The sequence below is a fragment of the Polypterus senegalus genome, chromosome 9 (genome assembly GCF_016835505.1).
Source record: "Polypterus senegalus isolate Bchr_013 chromosome 9, ASM1683550v1, whole genome shotgun sequence".
In the NCBI taxonomy this organism is placed as follows: domain Eukaryota; kingdom Metazoa; phylum Chordata; class Cladistia; order Polypteriformes; family Polypteridae; genus Polypterus; species Polypterus senegalus.
Window position 1 is genome coordinate 26,026,478 of NC_053162.1, and position 20,729 is coordinate 26,047,206.

Genomic DNA, 20,729 nt, shown 5'->3' on the forward strand with positions numbered 1-20,729 from the left:
AGAAGACCCCTCAATGGCTTTGCTCCTGTTGTGACTCAGGATCGCCTAAATATTTACCTTTGAAAGGGCTGCACAAATCTAACAGAAGCCAAGGCCTTATTTGGAGAAGCTGCCTGTGCTTAGTTATGGATATAATTTCACACTTGAATTACTATCCCTGAAGAACATACACTACATGAACACAATTTATTATATTAATACTAGCTGTGTAAGCCCGTGCTGTAAAGTCATGGGGTCCTAGAAACTATTGAAATCGTCAGAAAAAAAAATTGAAATGTAGAGATGTCAGGTAATTGAAATGAACTACTCTGGGCATCTCTTTCCAAGGAGGATTCGTTTTGCTGACATGCTCGTCTCACTTGTCACATTAGCAGCAGGAGGAAAAGGAAAAGGGATACAGTTTTGGTAATGGAAGCGAGTGACTCTCTCTTCAGATGTTTCGTTTTGTCAACATGCTGTCCTTGCTTGCGTATCCTTGGAGGTGGAGCCTTTAGCCCAACTCTACCTCTCACTTACGGGCCAGACAGACACACGCACACTTCCACACGTAGATGTTTATATTTAAGATAACACTTGTCTCACACGTACACATGGGAGGCAGGTAAAAGGCTAATCCTTGCTCGCTTTCATTGACAGACTGATCACGGGAAATTTTGCTTGGGTCTGAGAACATCACTTCTGGTTTCGGGCCAAAGGCGTCACTTCCAGTCCTGACCCACGAGGATGTCACTTCCGGTTCCTGTCTGATGACATAATTTCCCGTTTCCCACTATAAAACCACCACATTTGCCTGTTTGCTTTGTTTTTGTTCTGGACTGAAACCCATATCATTGAACCACAACTTTTTGCTTTATTTGGCAGCCAAATTCAAGTATATGGGTAGTTGTCCCCATACCTCTTTCCGTGTTGTGTGGAACTAATTACACACTTATATTATCTCTCTAATATAAAAAAAAATTTTGGGAGTGACACGAGATGTGATCTTCTTGGAAGACACTTTGAGGTCACGTGAGACAAGGCAGTGAGAGAAAAGGACTGCTGCTGTACAGGCTTTTAAATGATTAACACGCAGCAGCAGCAAGAGAGCAGCTGATCTGACTGCATCTCCTTAGTGTGCGTTCAGCCTCCACCCCTTCACAACGCTAGTGGCAGAGACCCGAAGTGGCAAAATGACAGCTGCTGTACAGGCTTTTAAATGATCAAAGTGCAGGGCGACAAGCAGAACATGCAGCTCGCCAGCAGATGATCCGACCTCATCTCCTTAGCGTGCGTTCAGCCTCCCCTCCCCTTCACAATGCGAGCAGTGTTAAACGTCCTGCAAGAAAGAGATTTAACCATGCCCGGGACCGGAAATAAAGGACAAAGAGTAGATGACAAAGTAGAACATCGTAAAGAAATAAAAAATGGTAGCGTGGTATGCATGCACAAACAGGTTAGACATAATGGAAGTATGAAAATTCCAAAGTCTCAAAAAAGGATAGGAAAGATCGCATTAGCACAAACAAACAGAAATTATTACTTGGTGAAATAACAAAACAGCAAAAAGAGATGAAATATATTGTTCGGATTTAAACTTTATGTCGGAGACTTATAGATCATCTAATTCGTGTTGCCAGTGAGAATTAAAAGATTCCAAAAACGTTGGCGTGGTATGAAGTCCCGTGAGACTGAGACTTTTAACATGAGATTCTTTCAAGTTACGCCCTACTTACAACTATTTTCAAAGAAGATGACGGCCATCTAACCTCAGTTGGGTGAATGCTTTTGTCAGACACACTTCCTGCACTCTCAGCTCTTATAAATTTTATCAGGACAATAATTTTATACGTTCTAGATGACTCGTCAATGACAAAGCGAAGAAGAAAGAGCAAGGACAAACATTTGAGAAAGTCATTTTATTTATTAGAGAGAAAGAAATGATGTTCACTCACAGGCAGTTATGATGTAAGTCCAAACACAGAATCAAAATTCAATGTGATCTTGAAGAAAAGTTAATTCCAAATATTGTTTTAACAAAAGTTTTAAAGTAAAAGTGAAAATAATGAATATGTAACAATTCCCATGAAAATAACAATCTCTTTAAATTGTACATTCGGTAAACCAAACCCAGGTGTGGGTGAGCAAAGCGAGCAGGGGGCAGAGCCCCTTAGTTATTGTTATATTATATTAACACTCATCAGCCATTACTAAAGGCAACTTCGACTAAGTAATACTACTTTTTAATACTTCATTTCAATCATTACTTATGTTAATTTACATTTTTGATCCTTTACTAGGGATATAGTATATATCTTGTACTATAAAATAACACATTTCCATTACAGTTGAGGATATTTAGACTTTAAACATTTAAATTCAAAGGTTACTATTTCAAATATCTGATACAAAAATTCTTGTTTATTATGTTCTTCTACCTCATGAAGTAAATCATTACGTTTCTTATGAACACCCTCAATTAAGGTACATTATGCTAATTCAGACATTTTAAATATAGAAAGATTTCTGGCTGTGCCATACTCTTTCCATTTCTGAATGATTGACTTAACTGAACTCAAAAGGATATACAGTGACTTGGATATTTTCTTTTTTTCATCCTCAGGTTAATGCTTTTTAATCAATTTTCCACTGGGGTCTTTTGACTTTATTTTGTAGGTGAGGATATCATACTGACTCACTACAAGCTGAAGCTTCCATATAAAGGAGCATTTATACTAGAATTAACTTATGAGGGCAGTTCGAAATTTTGAATTTACACCCAAAAGTTGATAATATTTGGGAATGTCATGGAATTATTCACAGTAACCTGAAATCTTCAGGTTCATAGGTAAGCATTTTGGTATACCGTATTATTGCTGCATGGAGACTTGAAACGAGGGCAGAAGCGAACATGGTGCATGCCCACGAGTGAAGGTGCTCAGCCGCATTTTCATTGCAGTTTATCAGTGGCCGAAAGCTTCAAGAAACTGGAGCCTTATCTTGGTGACTGTAGCTGCTGTGGCCACCGGAGGGAACTCCACCACCTAGCCTCTACACAGACAGACGAAGACACAAGTCTAGTCACAAAACATGGCTTTATTTCTGTGGGGAAATACTTCTGTCTCGCTCACCACAACACAGCACAGTACAAGCACCACTATCACAATGCAAGAGAGTCCTTCTTCCTTTCTTCTCTCTTTGTTGTTCTGCCTCCACGCCACACTTCTCTTCTCTTCTGGCAACCTTCGTTCTCTTCCGCCCGACTCTGACTCCCTGGGTGAAGCGAGGTGGCTCCTTTTAAGCTGGTCCTTGGGGTATTCCAGGTGGTTCATTCATCAGACCTGGAATCACTCCCAGGTGGGGTGAAAGCCAAATGTAGGGCTCTGTAGGTTCCCCTGGTGGCCCCCATGGAACCCAACAAGGCTGTCCTGAACTCCAGTTCACATGATGCCCTGCAGGAGAGCCACACCAACCCAGGAGGGCTGCCCTCTAGCACTCCGGGGGAGGCAGCGTCCTGTGCGTGTCAGCTCCCCGGATCCTTCCAGTATATCAGCCTCCTGGCCGGGCAAGAGCCAAAGCCATCTGTCATACTGCATTTGTCAAGGACTTACAAATAGTTTAAATTAGTCCAAAATGCAGCTACTAGAAAGGTTTCCCAGTAATTAATATGACTTGTTGTACGAAAAAAAAAAAACTCAACAGTCCAAGTGTCTTCCTTTTACAATGAACAATTCACACAAAATACAGGGAAAAAGTTGATAACACACAAAAAAAGAAATGATCTTCTTGTCTAAGTTGTTTCATAACACTTAAAGTTCTTAAAGTTTCTACATGTTGTCACATACACTAAGATCCATCCAGCCATCCATTATCCAACCTGCTACATCCTAACTGCAGGGTCACGGGGGTCTACTGGAGCCAATCCCAGGGTGCAAGTCAGGAAACAAACCCCGGGCAGGGCATGCGCACACACACACTAGGGACAATTTAGGATCACCAATGCACCTAACCTGCATGTCTTTTGACTGTGGGAGGAAATCCACGCAGACACGGGGAGAACATGCAAACTCCACGCAGGGAGATTCCAGGAATCGAACCCGGGTCTCCTAACTGCGAAGCAGAAGCGCTACCACTGTGCCACCATGCCACCCTACACTAAGATCTATTTTTGACATATGTACATACACTCAGAAAACTATATACCATTAGTGCCATTCTATCTAACAGTTTATGTTTCTTCATGGCTGTGTAATTTCAATCTGAGATGATTCTATTGTTGGACAGGGATATAGCTGAATATTAAGAACATTCCATTGTTAGCTTATGGAGATTAATCTTCCATTATCTGTGTCACAACTTTCTATTCCAATTTAGTGAAAAGTACGGTAAATTTACTATTAAGATTAACTTAAAAGATTTGGACCTTACCACAAATCAGAGAACTATCTAAAAGTGGTTTGCCTGGTTTCAGATGTCCACACAAAGAAATATTTGGCTGAAGATTATTCCAAATCTCAAGAGACGTCACCCCAAGTGCAAGTTGAAGGACTGGTTTCTTCACCAATACAATGCTCCTGTGGATGAAGCCATCAAGACCGTCTTCTTCATTGGTGTCTCTGGCATGCCCTATTCCCTACTTGCCTGATCACGACTTCTAACTTCTGGCCCTTCCTTAAAATCAAATGCAATGAGGATCGAGAACAGCGGATGAAGAGCTGGCAATGCAGAAAAAAAGGTGATTTTTGGGGGTGTTTTGAAAAATGGATGTCCAAATTGCGAAAGTGCATTGAGAATGATGGCAATTACATTATTTGGAGAAGCAAAGAATGAATAATAGTTCTGAGGAAAAAATCTAAAGGCTATTTCTTTTTTTTTTCTATTAAAGGTAATACACTTCTTGAATTTCCCGCATACATTTGCAATTAATTTGGATCACTTTGACATTAAATGCCTATATGAGAGTGCATAGTCAATGGAAGGTTCTTATAACCCCCACAAGCTGAATTGAATTGGTATATTCTAAATATTTCTTGTCTCTCTGATTGTAGAATAGTCTCAGTTAGTGACCTGACTTGCCGTGTGTAAGGCATGAAGGGGAGACGGTTTTAAACGGTGCCTTAATGTGCCCCATAGTATGTAACGCAACGTGCTCTAGAGGCAAAGTAAAGCATCTTTAAACATCTGAAGTTTGACAAGAAAGGCTAAGTTTAGAAAAGCCATTTTTCCCTTTTTTGCCTTTTATTCTACGTGTGTAACAATCCGTTTTTCTTATTCTTGTGTGGACTGTTTGATTTGAATTTTCACTAAATTTTTTGAAACCAACTTTTGGATGGAGAGATTTTTTCAGCTCGCGTTTGCTCTGCCTTACTTACCGGCAGCTACTAAAATCAAACAGGCTAATTTAGCATTGTTTAATACATTTTATTTTTCATATAATATCTAATGTGTAGAAATTTTCAAGTACTTAAGTTATAATAGGCTACTTGTTGAGATCTGGTAGCCCATTCGGTGTTAATTTCTGCCTGCCGTCCAGAGTACCCAGAGAACACTCATACTACTCGTGATGCCGTAATGGAAAGAGAGAGTTCACAAAGTGGATGCCCGAATTTTTGAGGTGGTGTAGGAGGACTGACCTATGTTGGATTCAAAGGTACTTGTGTGTTATAACCTCGCCACTCAACCCAGATAGCGCTTCTGCATTCAGTACATGCGTAGAACCGCCAACGGCGATGACCCTTTTGATGTTATACTTGACGACATCAGAAACCTCGCGACAGAAGTAATGTTTCAAAAGTAATTAAAAATCAAATTTTACGTATTCTTGTTTTTCTTTTGTAAATTAACGAATGTAAAAAAAATGAAGTTTTTCTCTTGCCTGACTGTTATACATATATATACCGATTAAAAAATGTCCTTAAATACGTCTATACCTCCATCTGTTTAATATAGCTGCATTATTCTGTACTTGGTTTCGCGGTTCCTTAACTACAGCATACTGCGATTTCAATAATAAAAATGCCAATCCAGTAGGTGGCACTGCAAGACCGGCGTCTTTGAATTCGGAGCAGGGAGCCGGACCAGCCTCTTTTCTTTCACTCTGAACTTTACGTGCCAACAACGAGCTTCTTCAGATATTGTAAACTTCCTGGCCCTTCCCAGGGTAAACTTTAGAGGAAGTGCTATTAAACCACGTACGTAGAATCATTATGGATTTAGGGTTCTGCATTAGTGTTTCCTTAATATTTTTCAGTACAGTTTTATTTTTAATTGTTCGAAAGAATACATCTGGACCAAAACAATTTCTTCCTCCAGGACCTCGACCTTTGCCACTGCTGGGTAATTTATTGCACTTAAAAGGAGAAATATTGGTGAATGCTTTTCGAAAGGTTAGTGTATAATAAAATGTAACTTGCTAAAATCTGTAATTCAAAGATATGCTAAATTTAACCTACGCGTCAGTTCTTTTGCTAGCACACACTATAGATTTAGCAGTATTTTCCGTTCTTGCTGTTCGGAACCATCATTACATCGACGGGCTCGCAATCCAGCACTTTTGATAGTTTTGAGTCGCCGATCAGGTTATCAGTGTGTTTAAAAAATGTGTGTGACGCAACAGGAAAGCACAGGAACACGGGAAAGGCTTCCAAAAGCCCCAGAGGCAACCGGGAGGTGACAACTTTAACTGGCGTTCCCGTTCCGCAAGTCTTACGCCAGTATTTATTAATTTGTGCCTCGTTTCATTGCAAAGCAGAACCGAAGTGCTTTTCTTGTACAGCGCAATTTACAAAGCTAATCAGTTCACTCATGGATTGCACACGTAAAGAGTCTCTGATTTGCTTCAGTGGCGACATTTGAACCTGCAGTCCAGTGACCTGTCAACTGCCTCAACGGCTACACCGGACAGCCATCTGTTAAAACTGACAAGATGTAATGTGAAAAGAAAGATAAATTAACACATCACACCTTCTTTGAATAAAAACGCATTACAGATAGTTTGAAACTTTGTAACCTTTGTTCCGCGTGAGCTAACGCGGTTAATTATTAACTGTCAAACCTCAAACATGGCCAATGCACACCAGGGTGTTATTCGGCAGCAGCAGTTGCTAAACGTATTCGCTCCAGATCGGATGCCAGGTAAACACTGGGCACACAGTGCCAACGGTCACGCAACGATCGTCTGCTTTAATGGCCCTGTGTATCATTCTGCCTTTACGTGCTCCGCGGCTTTTTTTTTTCTCGCACTTTTCCGCATTCACCGGTCCTCCTGTTTCACGTTGTGCATGTGTCATCGTGAAAATGAGAGGAGGATAAATATTTAAGTACATTTAAAACAACATGTTTGTGAGACGCAAAGCCTTCTGCCATTCATAAGAATTAACTTTGCAGGGTGGGAATATAAACTTGATATACGCAGTGGCAGCGTTTGGCATGTCAGTTTCACAGCTTCAAAGTCCTGTCCAAGCCGAATTGGCATTTCCTTTTTACTCACATTATATTCACAAAGTAAACGCAAAAGAAATGTAATAAATATTGTATACTTAATGTATAAACCTACTAAAAGAGTCAGTTATTTTCTAACCTGCTTAGGCCTGAACAGGGTCATGGGGTCTGGTGGAGCCAATCCTGTCTAGCACATCGTGCAAAGCAGGGACAAACCGTAGACAGAATGCCAGTCCACTGTAGGGTTAACACACTTACACACACACCCACACTAGGGCTAATCTCCCACATGTGTCTGGACTGTGGGGGGAAACCAGAGCACACAGAGGAAGCCCACACAGACATGGGGAGTACATGCAAGGTATGCACAAGGAAGACGCGGGATGTGAACTCTGGTGTACTCCCTGCTAGGCAGCAACCATCCCACTGTGCCTCTCTTCCAGTAAAACAGTTAATATATAAATAGTAATAGAGCATTAAGACCCATAGATAAAAGTTAACCATTGAAAACTACCAAAAGCACACTTAAAGGTTTATTTTGAAAATAGCCAATGATACTGTAGAAAGTTTCTGTAGAGAAGGTGAAGAGTTAGGCCAGGATCTGTCTGAGAGGGGAGACTTGAACCAGTCTAAAGCAAAACTGCTAATTCAAAGTTTCCCAAGGTAAGATATAAGCAGGGAGTGATTAATGGTAAAAATAATAATAATAATAAAGGAAAAAATAAAGCATGCAAAAAGTTCCCTTTTATGTTCTAGCTGCTCCATAAAGGATGCCACACCTTATGTTATATAGATTATTGCTCAGCATTTTACATTGATATACCATCAAATCTGACCACCAAGCTCCTGGGATTTCATTCACCATCTGCAATTGGGTTTTGTGCCTTTTAACTGGTAGACTCCAGGATGTTCTGGTTGGCAGCATCACTTGCTGTGTACTGAGCCTCAACACAGGCAACCCACTGAGTTGTGTGCTAAAACCCCTGTTGTACTCATTTTACTTCACTGACTGTATGGCCAAACACATATCCACCTGGTGCAGAAGAACAACACTGTTGTTGGCCTGATCACCAACAAAGATGATACAGCTTACAGAGATGAGATGAAGTTTGCCTTCTGACTCAGGGGTGCTAGTCTGTGTTGGTCTGCAAAACCAAACAGCAGGTAGATATAGACTACAGAAAGGTGGAGGCAGATCACACTATAATGTACATTGCTGGGGATGCTGTGGCGAACATAAGCAGATTTAAATTTGTGGGAGTCACCATCACTGATAACATCTCCGCTATCTATCATCCAGAAGGCTCATCGTGCCTTTACTTTGTCAGATATCTTAGGAAGGCCCGGATGCCTCCATTTTTTCCTCACCATCATCTGAAGGTGCACAGTGGAGCTCATGCTTACAGGCTGACCAATGTCCTAGTACAGCAACTGTTCAGCTCAAAATCTCAAATTACTATAAAGGGTGGTGATGATGGTTCCAGCTGTCTTTTTTTCAAGATATATACTGTATGTACTATATATATAGTAAAGATAGACAGACACAGCATGAAGGTTTGGGGTTTTTAGACCTGTATACTGTTACGAAAATAGGTCAATTGTTTTTACAAAACTCAAAAGACATAGAAGAATGGGAGGATGGACAATTTATGGGGTCGGACCGGAAATTAAACAGTGGGATGCTGAGAAAATCGTAGTGCTGGATGAGTGGCTGATGTCATCACACGGGAACAGAGTGAAGAAAGGAACCCGGAAGTGTTGTGGCTTTTTGGATCGTCCGGGTGGTATTATGGTGGCAGCTCCACGTTCTTGCTGAGAAAATAAGAAGAGAAAGGTTAGTACGCTGCCTTTGTCGTACGCGCTCGGTGCGTCTCGGGTCCTTAAGCTGGTCCCCATGCGCTCGTGCGTGACAATATATATATATATACTGTACAGGATGGCCCATATTTATGTAAATGATTGAAGAGGTGTTATTGTCAGGAAACTACCAATGTTATTATCAAGTAACATAATGGAACATGAACATTAAGAACTTTAAATGTTTTTTCATCCCCTGTTCTCCATGGTGTGGTCCACCAATGCGTCATACAGTTCGATACCAGCCCGAAGACGAAGAGCAATGTTGGCACAGGTATCTTGGCACATCTGTATTGGTATCCTCTGAAATTCTTCTGTGATAGCTGCACTAGTGACAATTGACTCACTGCCATTCTGTATTCGAACACAGCAGGAGTTTCCCAGTCCAGCATATCGTTACTCCCATTCTCAGACTACACAGTGATGCCATTTTCGATGCTCTTTGCGCAGTAGTTTAAATGCTACAGCCTATGAAACATCACATACATAATATTGGCCACCCTGTATATACATATACAGTCGATTCTTGTTAATCGGACCACCGGTTAATCGGACCAGCCGCTTATTTGGACCGAATCCTAAAGAACCGAAACAGATCATATTACATAAGCCTAATATTGTTTGCTTATTTGGACCAAAATTCCGTTTAATCAGACCAAAGAACGTGACAGAGAATAAGAAAAAGAAGTCACAAGTCGCCCGCAGTCTCCCCAGGAGAATTTATGCTTTTATCAAAGGTCAGGAAGTCGGAAAATTTGTACCATGTGCAAACCAGTGGGGTTGAACACGCTTGCCCTTTCTTTCCTAAAACGGACCACCCAGTAGCCGGCAACATGAAGTCGAGCGTAAACAAGTGCAGTGCGTCAACAGAATGCGTCAGATCACACTAGAAAAGTTCTATGACTGGAATTTGGTAATGTAACCTTTTCTATTGTGCTTCGCATGATGATTGTTGTGTAGATCGTTTCGAAGAATTTGTAGATTTCTTTTTCAATAAACAAAGTTGTAAGCAACCGTACACGTACATGTACATAGTTCTTGTTTGTACGTTTGCCATACGCGTGTGCAGCACAATAAAAGTCATAATGACATTTTAATATGTTACTTATAGCACGTCCCATCTTGGTTGCACATGTATAGGGTATGTTCGTGTAATCGGACCAGCCGGTTTATTAGGACCAAAATGATCGTGTCCCGATGTGGTCCGATTAACAGGAATCGACTATATATATGTTACAGGCCAAGCCCAATTTTAAGAGGAACTAGTTTAGACTACGCCAAATCCGTTTGCCGAAGCAGTTAGGATGAACCTGCTCTGAACAAGATTATCCTGAAATTAATGTAGAGCTTCCAGGACAAACTGATTTGTCCTAGTCTAAACTTGTTTGGCCTGCAATTGCATTTTCCTAAGCCAAACCAATTCATCCTATCACGCTTCAGATAAACTTTTTTTTTTGTTTGTTTTTTTTGTTCTTTATTTCGCCTTATACAATTTCTCATATTAGGAATTTGTTAGTTTTTGCATACCCCTTGGGGTCAGAGCACAGGGTCAGCCATTGTACAGCACTCCTGGAGCAATTGAAGGTTAAGGGCCTTGCTCAAGGGCCCAGCAGATTAGGATCTCTTTTGGCAGTAATGGGGATTCGAACATGCAACCTTTGGGATTTGGACTAGTTTAAGCTAGTTTGTCCTAAAATTGGGTTTGGCCTATAACATAAATACATTTCTGTCTCTGTCTTATATTCTGGCAACATGTACAGGACAAGTAGCACTTGTACTACAAGATTCTACAGTTTGTATCTGTAGGTTACTCAACAGCCACATGAAGTGGCAAGTGTGTGGGTGCTTGTTCTATGCTAGCCGTGTAAGCCTGTGCTGTAAAATGCCCTGGGTTCTAGAAACTATTCACATTGTCAAGAAATAAATTGAAATGTAGAGATGTCAGGTAATTGAAAGGAACTACTCTGGGCATCGCTCTCCTAGGAGGATTTGATTTGCCAATGTGCTCACCTCGCTTGTGCATTAGCGGCAGGAGGAAAAGTTAAAGGGATACCAGTTTGCTGATGTTAGTGACTAAGCAACTTTGTCTTTCTTCTGAGGTTTTGTTTTTACCAACATGCTTACATCACTTGTGCATTAGCGGCAGGAGGAAAAGTAAAAGGGATACTAGTTTGCTGATGTTACCAGCTAAGCAACTTTGTCTTTCTTCTGAGGTTTCGTTTTGCCAACGTGCTAGCCTCACTTATGTATCCTTGGAGGTGGAGCGCTTACCCCGACTCCACCTCTCACTTCCGGGCTGGGCACACACACACACTTCCACACGTAGACGTTTATATATAAGATAGTGTCTGATTTTGATGTATGATGTTATATTCAGTGTCTGTTCTTAGTATTAGGCTACTCTGTCTAGTCTGTGAGGGGAGGGACGGGTGGTCACTTTGAAGATGAACTAGAATTTCTGGTTAATGATTTGCTCATTTCCCACTCCAGGCCTTTCACGTCATCAGCTGCTACAATTTCATTGGTTTGGTTATGCAGGAGAAACTTTTATTCCACCAAATAAATGTAATTGTATAATTTTTTTCATTAATTCAAATGACAAAAATAAAAGTTATGAAGTGTGTGCAGCCTATAGTGGTGTTTTAGGTGGCTACACTGTGCTGAATAGTACACTGAAAGCTTAGCTTAAATGGGGGGATGTTTTTGCCAACCTGTTGTGTTTCCAGCTTTGTGCTTTAATTACTTTTTCAAATGGCAAATATCCACCTGGTGCAGAAGAATTTGGTGATACAGCAAAGCCTCACACCACTTTCTTCTTGGGTGAGGTGTGTCAAGACTAACATATACTCTTAAAAGTAAAGGTGCCAAAGTGGTTCATCAGAACAATGCCATAGGACAGCGGTTCTCAAACTGGGGGGTGCTGAAGCTGTACAAGGGGGGCATTGAATAAATGAACAAGACATCAAATTAATTTTTTACATTTTTATTTCAAATTTAAATTTGCAAGCATATAATCACAATGAATGGATTATAACTAAAATTAAAATAAAACATTTCTAAAGCATAGCTCTAATGACTAATATGTGCCTGCTTTAAAGTACACAGGTCCAGGTTTGGTTTGATATTCAAGATAGATACTCTGAGCTCCTTTTCTATTTGAAGTTTGTTTCTATGACAAGCGGCGCCGCTGCTGCTGCTTTTATAGTCACGTATTTTCAATCCAGAAAGTTCGAGACGTATCGGTATCTGTCGCGAACATTCGGGTAACAGTAGATCAGGTGATAATGCGGCGTGACTGCACCACATTGGCAGCATAGCCAATATTGCCAAATTGAGTTAAATAATTTACTGCATATTGGGTTATTTTCATGATACAACTAACAGCGGTATAATATTTGTCGGACGAAAATACGCTCGTCTCGCGCAGATTGACTTCATCAGTGTCCTCGTTTATGAGATTCTTTAAAATTAAAACATATTCAATCATTTCTTTACATAAAAAAATATTAAATAAGAGTAAATAATGTATTCTTTGTTTTTTGGATTAGAATTACTACCAAAAACCACACAAGGCATTTTAACAGTTATTAAAGCACTTTAAAAAAATAAATTGCAAATATTTCATCGAAGTTAGCCAAACACATGCAAATCTTATCGAAGTAAAAATGATAGGACACCGCATGAGTACCATACCTTTACCAGTTGTATCATGGGTTATTCTCATCTATATTATATTATGCAGGGGGTGCAGAATTATTCCAGGTAGAAAAGGGGGCACGAAATATGAAAGTTTAAGAATCACTGCCATAGGAGAACCTTTTTTTTTTTTTTTTGAAAGAACCATTCGGATGAAGGTTCCAAAAAGACAGTTGATTTATTTGGTTCTAAAACAGGTTCCATAAATAACCATGAACAAATCATAACAGATTTATAAAATACTAATGAGTTCCCGATTTTAAAAGGTCTCTTGCTACATACAATAACATTAAGTTCTGGTTTCCTTGATCTATTAGTATCCTGCTTGGTAGTCTACTATGCATTAAAATATCGGTTTTGTTCACATATTGGGAACCTGTTCAAAGGCCAAAAAATAATTTCATATTCCAATAACCCTTAACAGAATGAAATGGTTCTTTGCCAAGTAATGGCTCTATGAAGAACTGCACATCCTATAAAGAGCCATTTCAGAAAAAATATTTTTAAGAGTGCAGTTATTGTTAATGTGTTGTCAATAATAAATTATACAGTAATGTATTAATAATTTAGGCAACTTTACATTGTGTCTCATCCTTAAGGTGTGCTTGCACAGTAAGTACTATGTAATTACCAGAACAATATCACTTATATCATTTCTATTTACAAATGCCCAATTTTTAATGATATACGGTGCTGTTTGTATACTGCCCTGAGCTTGTTAAGAGATTTAGGAACAGTTATGTGAGCTTGTTGAGTGATTTAGGATGAAGAAACAGATGGATGGAAGTATTCTTTAAAACTCTTAAACCCAGTTAATCCAGTTTACAATGTCAAATGTCAAATATCAAGATGGTATCCCTTGGCAAAAGGCTCGAGTCAACTCTGGATGGTATGGTAGTCTATCACAAGGATCACTTAACCACCCTCACAAAAGTATTAGTAGAATACAACCTTTCTTTTTTCATTTTATTAATTTAGACAAAAAAGTATAGCAAAGGGGCGGCACGGTGGCGCAGTGGTAGTGCTGCTGCCTTGCAGTTAGGAGACCCGGGTTCGCTTCCGGGTCCTCCCTCGTGGAGTTTGCATGTTCTCCCCGTGTCTGCATGGGTTTCCTCTGGGCGCTCCGGTTTCCTCCCACAATCCAAAGACATGCAGGTTAGGTGGATTGGCGATTCTAAATTGGCCCTAGTGTGTGCTTGGTGTGTGGGTGTGTTTGTATGTGTCCTGTGCGGTGGGTTGGCACCCTGCCCTGGATTGGTTCCTGCCTTGTGCCCTGTGTTGGCTGGGATTGGCTCAGCAGACCCCCGTGACCCTGTATTCGGATTCAGCGGGTTAGAATATGGATGGAAGTATAGCAAAAATTCTAACAAAATGCATCTATGTTGGAAAGAGTAAGATTTATTTTGTAAACAACTAGAGTTCTTTGCCCCCCTGCTTGCTTCGCTCGCCAATCCCCCTGGGCCTACACTATGCGCCAGCCACTTCATGTCTCTGCCGCTTGCGTATGTGGATTTCACTTTCACCAAACAACAAATCATTTAATTCTCATTGGGAAGAAACACTACTTTTCCCTGATGGATACCCGAATTAGACGATCTACAAGTCTCCGACTTAAAGTTTAAATCCGAACAATATATTCAATCTCTTCTCACTGTTCCATTATTTCACCAAGTAATAATTTCCATTTGTTTGCGCTAATTCGATCTTTACTATCAATTTTTTGAGACTTTCGAATTTTAGTACTTTCATTATCTCTTACAATCTAAATTAAATGTAATGTCACTTCTCAGACAGAAACAAGAGATTATATTTGAAAATAACCTCATTCATATTTTCCCTGATTTTTCAACCTCAACAGCTGCTAAATGTGCCTCTTTTTATAATATTAAACAGCGCTTACCGAAAGCCAAAATTAGATCAGCCTCTTGTATCCTGCCAAACTGAAAGTGGATACTTTAAGGCAAACATTACATCTTTACCACTATGGATGAAGCAGATAAAGAGTTAAGAAAGCTGATCCTGACACTTTCCTGAAATACAATCATGAGTCGCACCCTGTCATGGCAAAGAAGATATCACTGGCTGTCTGATACAAAAAGACTGGACTGGCCAAATGTTCCATTCCAGTTTTACAAAAAAAAACTAGAGGTTTGTGAATTCTTATCCATAGAACAGTCTCAGATGTTGTATCTGATCCTGATGGGAGATACATGATTGTCATGGGTAATTTATTTAATTGTATAGTGATTTTGATAAATGTTTATGCACCTAATGTGGATGATAGGGACTTAATCTAAAATATATCTGCATCCATTCCCAATGTGAACACTCATAAAATTAGAATGGCTGGGGACATTAATTGTGTTTTAAATCCATACCTGGAAAGATCTCCTGCGACAGGGGTGATGACATCTAACACTGTACAGACAATTACACAGTTTTTAACTGACCACAACTTATCAGACCCCTGGAGATATTCCTCCTACTCACCATTGCATCATTGCTACTCAATAATTGATTATTTCTTTGTAGATAACAATTTCTTGCCTACGATTAAATCCTGCAAGTACGACACTATTTTTATTTCTGTCCAAGCCCCTCTGATCTTGGAGCTAAATTTATTATGCCCCACATACCCATCTCACATATGGCATCTTAATCCACTTTTATTAGCAGAAGAGAACTATATAGAATTTATATCAAAACAAATCAGTTTTTTTTTCTAGAGACAAATACATCCTCAGAGGTCTCTGCAGGAATACTCTGGGAAACCCTGAAGGCATTCTTAAGAGGACAGATTATCTTATATCTTTCCCACAGAAATAAATTGGAAACTAAGAAGGTATCAGAGCTAATTACTAGAATAGATCAAGAAAATGCCAGGTGTCCAAGTGAGGTTCTTCATAGGAAAAGGAAGACTGAATTCAGAACTCAACCTCTTGACAACTAAAGAAACTGAACAACTCATTTTCAAATCAAAACATCATTACTATGAATATGGAGAGAAAGCTAATAAGCACTTAGCTCAACAAATCCACAAGCAAGAAGTTCGCAATGCAATCAATCCCAGCAATCAGCAACACAAACAGAGACAAAATCATTGACCATACTCTTAGTGCAGAGGAATTGGATAAACTGTTGGCACTATCAGAATTACTAGATGCTATAAAGTCACTTCAGAGTGGGAAGCAGCAGGCGCCGATGGCTACCCTGCCGAATTTTATAAGAAGTTCTCCACTCAGCTAGCTCCCTTTTTATTAGCAACATTTACAGCAGCTAGAGACAATAAAATTGTACCTCAAACTTTTCGCCCAGTATTAATCACCGTCTTTTCTAAACAAAATAGGGACGTATTACAATGTGCATGGTCATACAGACCAATTTCACTTCTGAATAATGATGTTAAGATACTTTCCAAAGTCCTAGCTAGAAAGATGGAGAAAGTGCTGCCTTCTGTAATATCACAAAATCAATCTGGATTTATTAAAGGCCGACACTTAGCAGCCAATCTTCGACACCTGTTTAATGTAATATATTCACCAGCAAAGTCAAACATTCCAGAGATATTATTATCGTTGGATGCAGAAAAAGCATTTGATATGATTGAATGGAACTACCTTTTCACTACACTGGAGAAATTTGGGTTTGGCCCGAATATTTGTGCATGGATCAAACTACTGTATACCAATCCAGAAGCTTCAGTTTGTATTAACAACAGACAGACTACTTTAAACTAGAACATGGTACCAGACAAGGATGCCCCTTGTCACCACTACTTTTTGCAGTCGCCATTGAGCCACTAGCAGTTCACTGTCGAAGTGCTTATGAGAGAAAAGGGATTATCAGAGGAGGACTTGAACAGAAAATTTCTCTATATGCAGATGATATGTATATATCAGACCCACAAAATACTGTTCTTGCAGTCTTAACAGCACTAAAAGAATTTCATGTTTTGGGCCTGCACCAAATTAACATTCTGGACCAAAATCTTTAAATGCCTATCAGACAGCCTTGGCAGCTGTGTTTGGTGGACTCCCAGATGGGCTTAAAGTGGAGAAGGACAAACTGTTATTGCCTTTACTACACTTTTGGGACATAGACTTATCTTTTTATACTGCAAAAATTCTAACTCTCCCCTTCAGTGCGTAACTAATGTTTTTTACTATTTGAAATTGGAAAAAATCAAATTCTCACTTAGAGGATCTGTGCAGAACTTTTTTAAAACCTGGCAGGGTCTAATCAATAACATTTTAGAATAAGCTTTTAAAGCACTGAAGAAGCAGATTCTCTCCCCATTTCTTTTTCTTTGCCATTTATCTTTATTCATTTATTAATTCATCTATTTACTTATTTTTACTAGCCTTAACTTTTATTCTGCTGCCCATGATCTCTATCTCAGGGGTGGGGGTTGATTTGTTTTCAATCCTATTTTTGTAAAATTGATATATTTGCATGGAATGTTGTGTGATTTCAATAAAATCAATAAAATTAAAATAAAAAAAAGAAAGTGTCTCTCTGAAAAAGTCACATCTCGTCCCAGGCTAAAAAGTCTTGTCTCATTCCAGGATTTTTTTATTATAATAGAGAGATTAGATCTTTTCCAATTTAAGATAATATACTGTACAACATCATTTTTCCCACTGAGTTATAAAGAGTGGATTAGAATTCTCCAAATTTACTAAAATAAGTCTTTATGCAGATAGTGCATTATACGATACCATGTTCTTAAGAATTACTTATGAACCCTATGAAATCACCTCAGTTGTTTTTGTCCAGCAACTCCTGACTCCAGACCCCTCTAGGTCCCTCTACACCAAAAAGTCCTAATTTTAGGCCATTTTTGGACACTATATTGTGCAGGAAATTACACCCTTATGATAAAAATTAAACCATATTTATTTTCAGCAAAAAACTGAAGTTGTGCATACCACATCAGTCAACCCCAGAGATTCACCCTGTAATGGGACATGAAAAAAGTTATTCCTTTTCACATAATTTGAAAAAATTGGGATTAGCCGTGTTTGGAGGTTGCTGATGTCTACACTGCTGATTTTACAAATGTTTTAATGCATGAAAATGAAAATATTTTTGATGTTTGATTCTTTACTGGTGGACCTAGCACTCTATGAACAACCCCCAGAAGGTTAAAAATGACACATTTCAAACATAAGCAAGTGGGGTATCATTTAAGATTATTTCAATGTCAGTGATTACAAATTTGTTTTTGATTTTTTACTAGGGATCTAGCCCTGTACGGACCTCAATCTGAGGGTGAAAAATGACACATTTCTATTACAATTGAGAATATTTAGACTTATAAATATTTAAATTGAAGCACACATTATAATATTTCAAATATATGATGCTGTAAGAGCCATTTTCCTAGTTCTATAAAATTCATGAATATTTTACTGGATGATAATGCATAAAATATGGGAGGTTCCTATAACCCCTGTGAATAGAATTGAGTTGGTATTTTCCTGTCATTTTCTAACAGTTTTGAGTAAACAATGTTCTCCAGTTTGTGTCTAGCCTTGCCTTGTGTAAGGCACAGAGGCATACGGTTTTTAACCCTGTTCTTGTTTGTGCTCGCGTTTGTGCCTGGGCACATGTCTATGTGCCAACAGCCTACGGGCCTTTTGAGTGTGAAGTAACTCGGAAAATAAAAAATGTAAGTGTTGAACCGTATGTTTAAGGCATACAGAAGAAGAAATTAAGAACCTTTAATTACAGAAATAACCAAAGCTTCTCAAGAAAAGCTAAATTTAAAGAAGATACATTTTTTTCCTTTTTTTTTTTGCCTTTATTCTATGTGTGTAATTATTTTTCTTTTTATTCTTGTGTGGATTATTTGCTTTTAACTTTCACTAAATATTTTAAAACGAACTTTTGGACTGTGAGATTTCTTTGACACGCGTCTTACCCGTGCCTGACTTCGATTTATAAATCGGCGGCTACAGTTGCATTGCTTATAAACTCCCCTAAATTAGGGCAGGTTATGCTAATTCAGATTTTTTACAGCTGATTTTTCATTGCACACTTTTAAGCCATCTGGTGTTGCTCCAAATAGTGCTGCTAGGTTGTCAGAAGTGATTTTAAATCTAAGGCTATCCAATATGCAAACATTTCCTCCCAAACTGGTTTAGGCCAGTACAATAGATCTAACATTCAGTTCAATAAGCTTGTCTATCTAATTCGCCAAGATTGTCCAAAATAACATCAAGTTGAGATCTGAAGGTCCCTAAACACCTTCTCTCCACCACACTACTCATCTACTCTCCACCACACTACTTGGTAATTTATTCCATAGTCTTTGGTTCTTTGCAGGAAGAAAAACTTTCTAACATTTGTGTGAAATCTGCCCTAACAAGATTTCAACCACATGCTGATTTTCTTGTTGCAGAATTTGTTTTCAAATAACAGCTGGGATCCACTGTACTAATTCCCTTCATAATTTTAAATACTTTGCTTATGCAATAAACAAAAATGTATGACATATGGTTCTTGCATTATGACAACTAATACAAATCGTACCTTATGTGTTGCTTAATCTGAGCAAATACTTGCATATTAATACAGTAAGGTCAAAGTTCATCATGTAAATGAAAGGAATAATAATTTTAAGGATTATTATGATGAACAGTAATGACAGCAAAATCTGTAATGGTTAAAGAGTTTCTATTATCAGACATTGTTATCCCCTGGGCAACATCAAGTAGCAATTAAAAAGGTTATTTAATTATTAAATAAGAAAACAATAAAATACAACTGTTCAATATAAATCAGCAGATCACCTACTTAATTTGAAAATAATTATTCATGAGTCCTAATTTGGAATTATGTGGACAGGTCTGGGTGTGACTCCACAAGAAAGACATAAGAGCAGCAAAAGCTATGAAGAGCAACCAAGTGATCATGTCACACTGTGACAGGCACAGAGATCTGGATCTCTTCACTTTACATGGGGACCAAACAGAGGGGGCTTGATAGGCCAAATGTTATTTTCATGCTTGTTGAATTTCATAAGAAATCTAAAATAACAGTGACATGCTTCCCCAGCTTCACTCCATAGGTTACCATGATCTGGGTTTATATATTTTATTTTATTTTGGTTCCTTATGCAATAGTTTTATTGTAATTTTACTTTTAGTAATGTAACCATTTCCTAATGTCGTGGTATATGACTATTTTATAGTTGTGGCAGAATGTAATCAAGAGCAACTGTGTTCTTCAGTGCAGTCACTCACAGTGATCAGTGATTAATTACAAAGATTTTCAAAATTAGTCGTAAAAATGAACTCCATAAAGGTTCAATCAGTCATTGCTTCTGTCTTTTTATTTAGTGAAGGCTGAATTACCTCCAGTGGTGTTTTATTTTGGAGATGAATGTATGAGAGTGTGTGTCAGTATAGCCAGGTGTGCCATTTATGGTTGGTTTCTGCTTTTCACCTTACTCTGTTTGAATAGATACTGGCAGACTGGATACATGGGGCACAAAATGGATGGGAGGATGGATACAAAGCAGAAAAATATAAAGTTTCTGTTTATTTGCATTAGTGTTATTAATTACAATTTATTTCTCTTGTAGCTTGCTGACAAATATGGACAGGTATTCACATTGCATTTAGGACCTAGGCGGGTGGTGGTAATATGTGGATCCAACAATGTGAAGAAAGCCCTTGTGGATCAAGCTGAGGACTTTGCTGCAAGACCTGTCTTTGCAATTACAGATAGGACCAGTAAGGGATATGGTAAGCATG

The 20,729-nt window shown here is 38.8% G+C and overlaps 1 protein-coding gene across 2 annotated transcripts in view; it reads left to right on the plus strand.

Moving 5' to 3' along the window:
* The first annotated feature begins 6,079 nt into the window (after nt 1-6,079).
* LOC120535139 (cytochrome P450 2B1-like) overlaps nt 6,080-20,729 on the plus strand; it is a 33,313-nt gene continuing 18,663 nt past the window's right edge. For both annotated transcript variants that reach the window (XM_039762750.1, XM_039762749.1), the window contains exons 1-2: nt 6,080-6,362; nt 20,558-20,720. In XM_039762750.1, the coding sequence (XP_039618684.1) occupies nt 6,183-6,362; nt 20,558-20,720 (343 nt within the window). In that variant the 5' untranslated portion in view covers nt 6,080-6,182. The remainder of the gene's footprint in view (nt 6,363-20,557; nt 20,721-20,729) is intronic.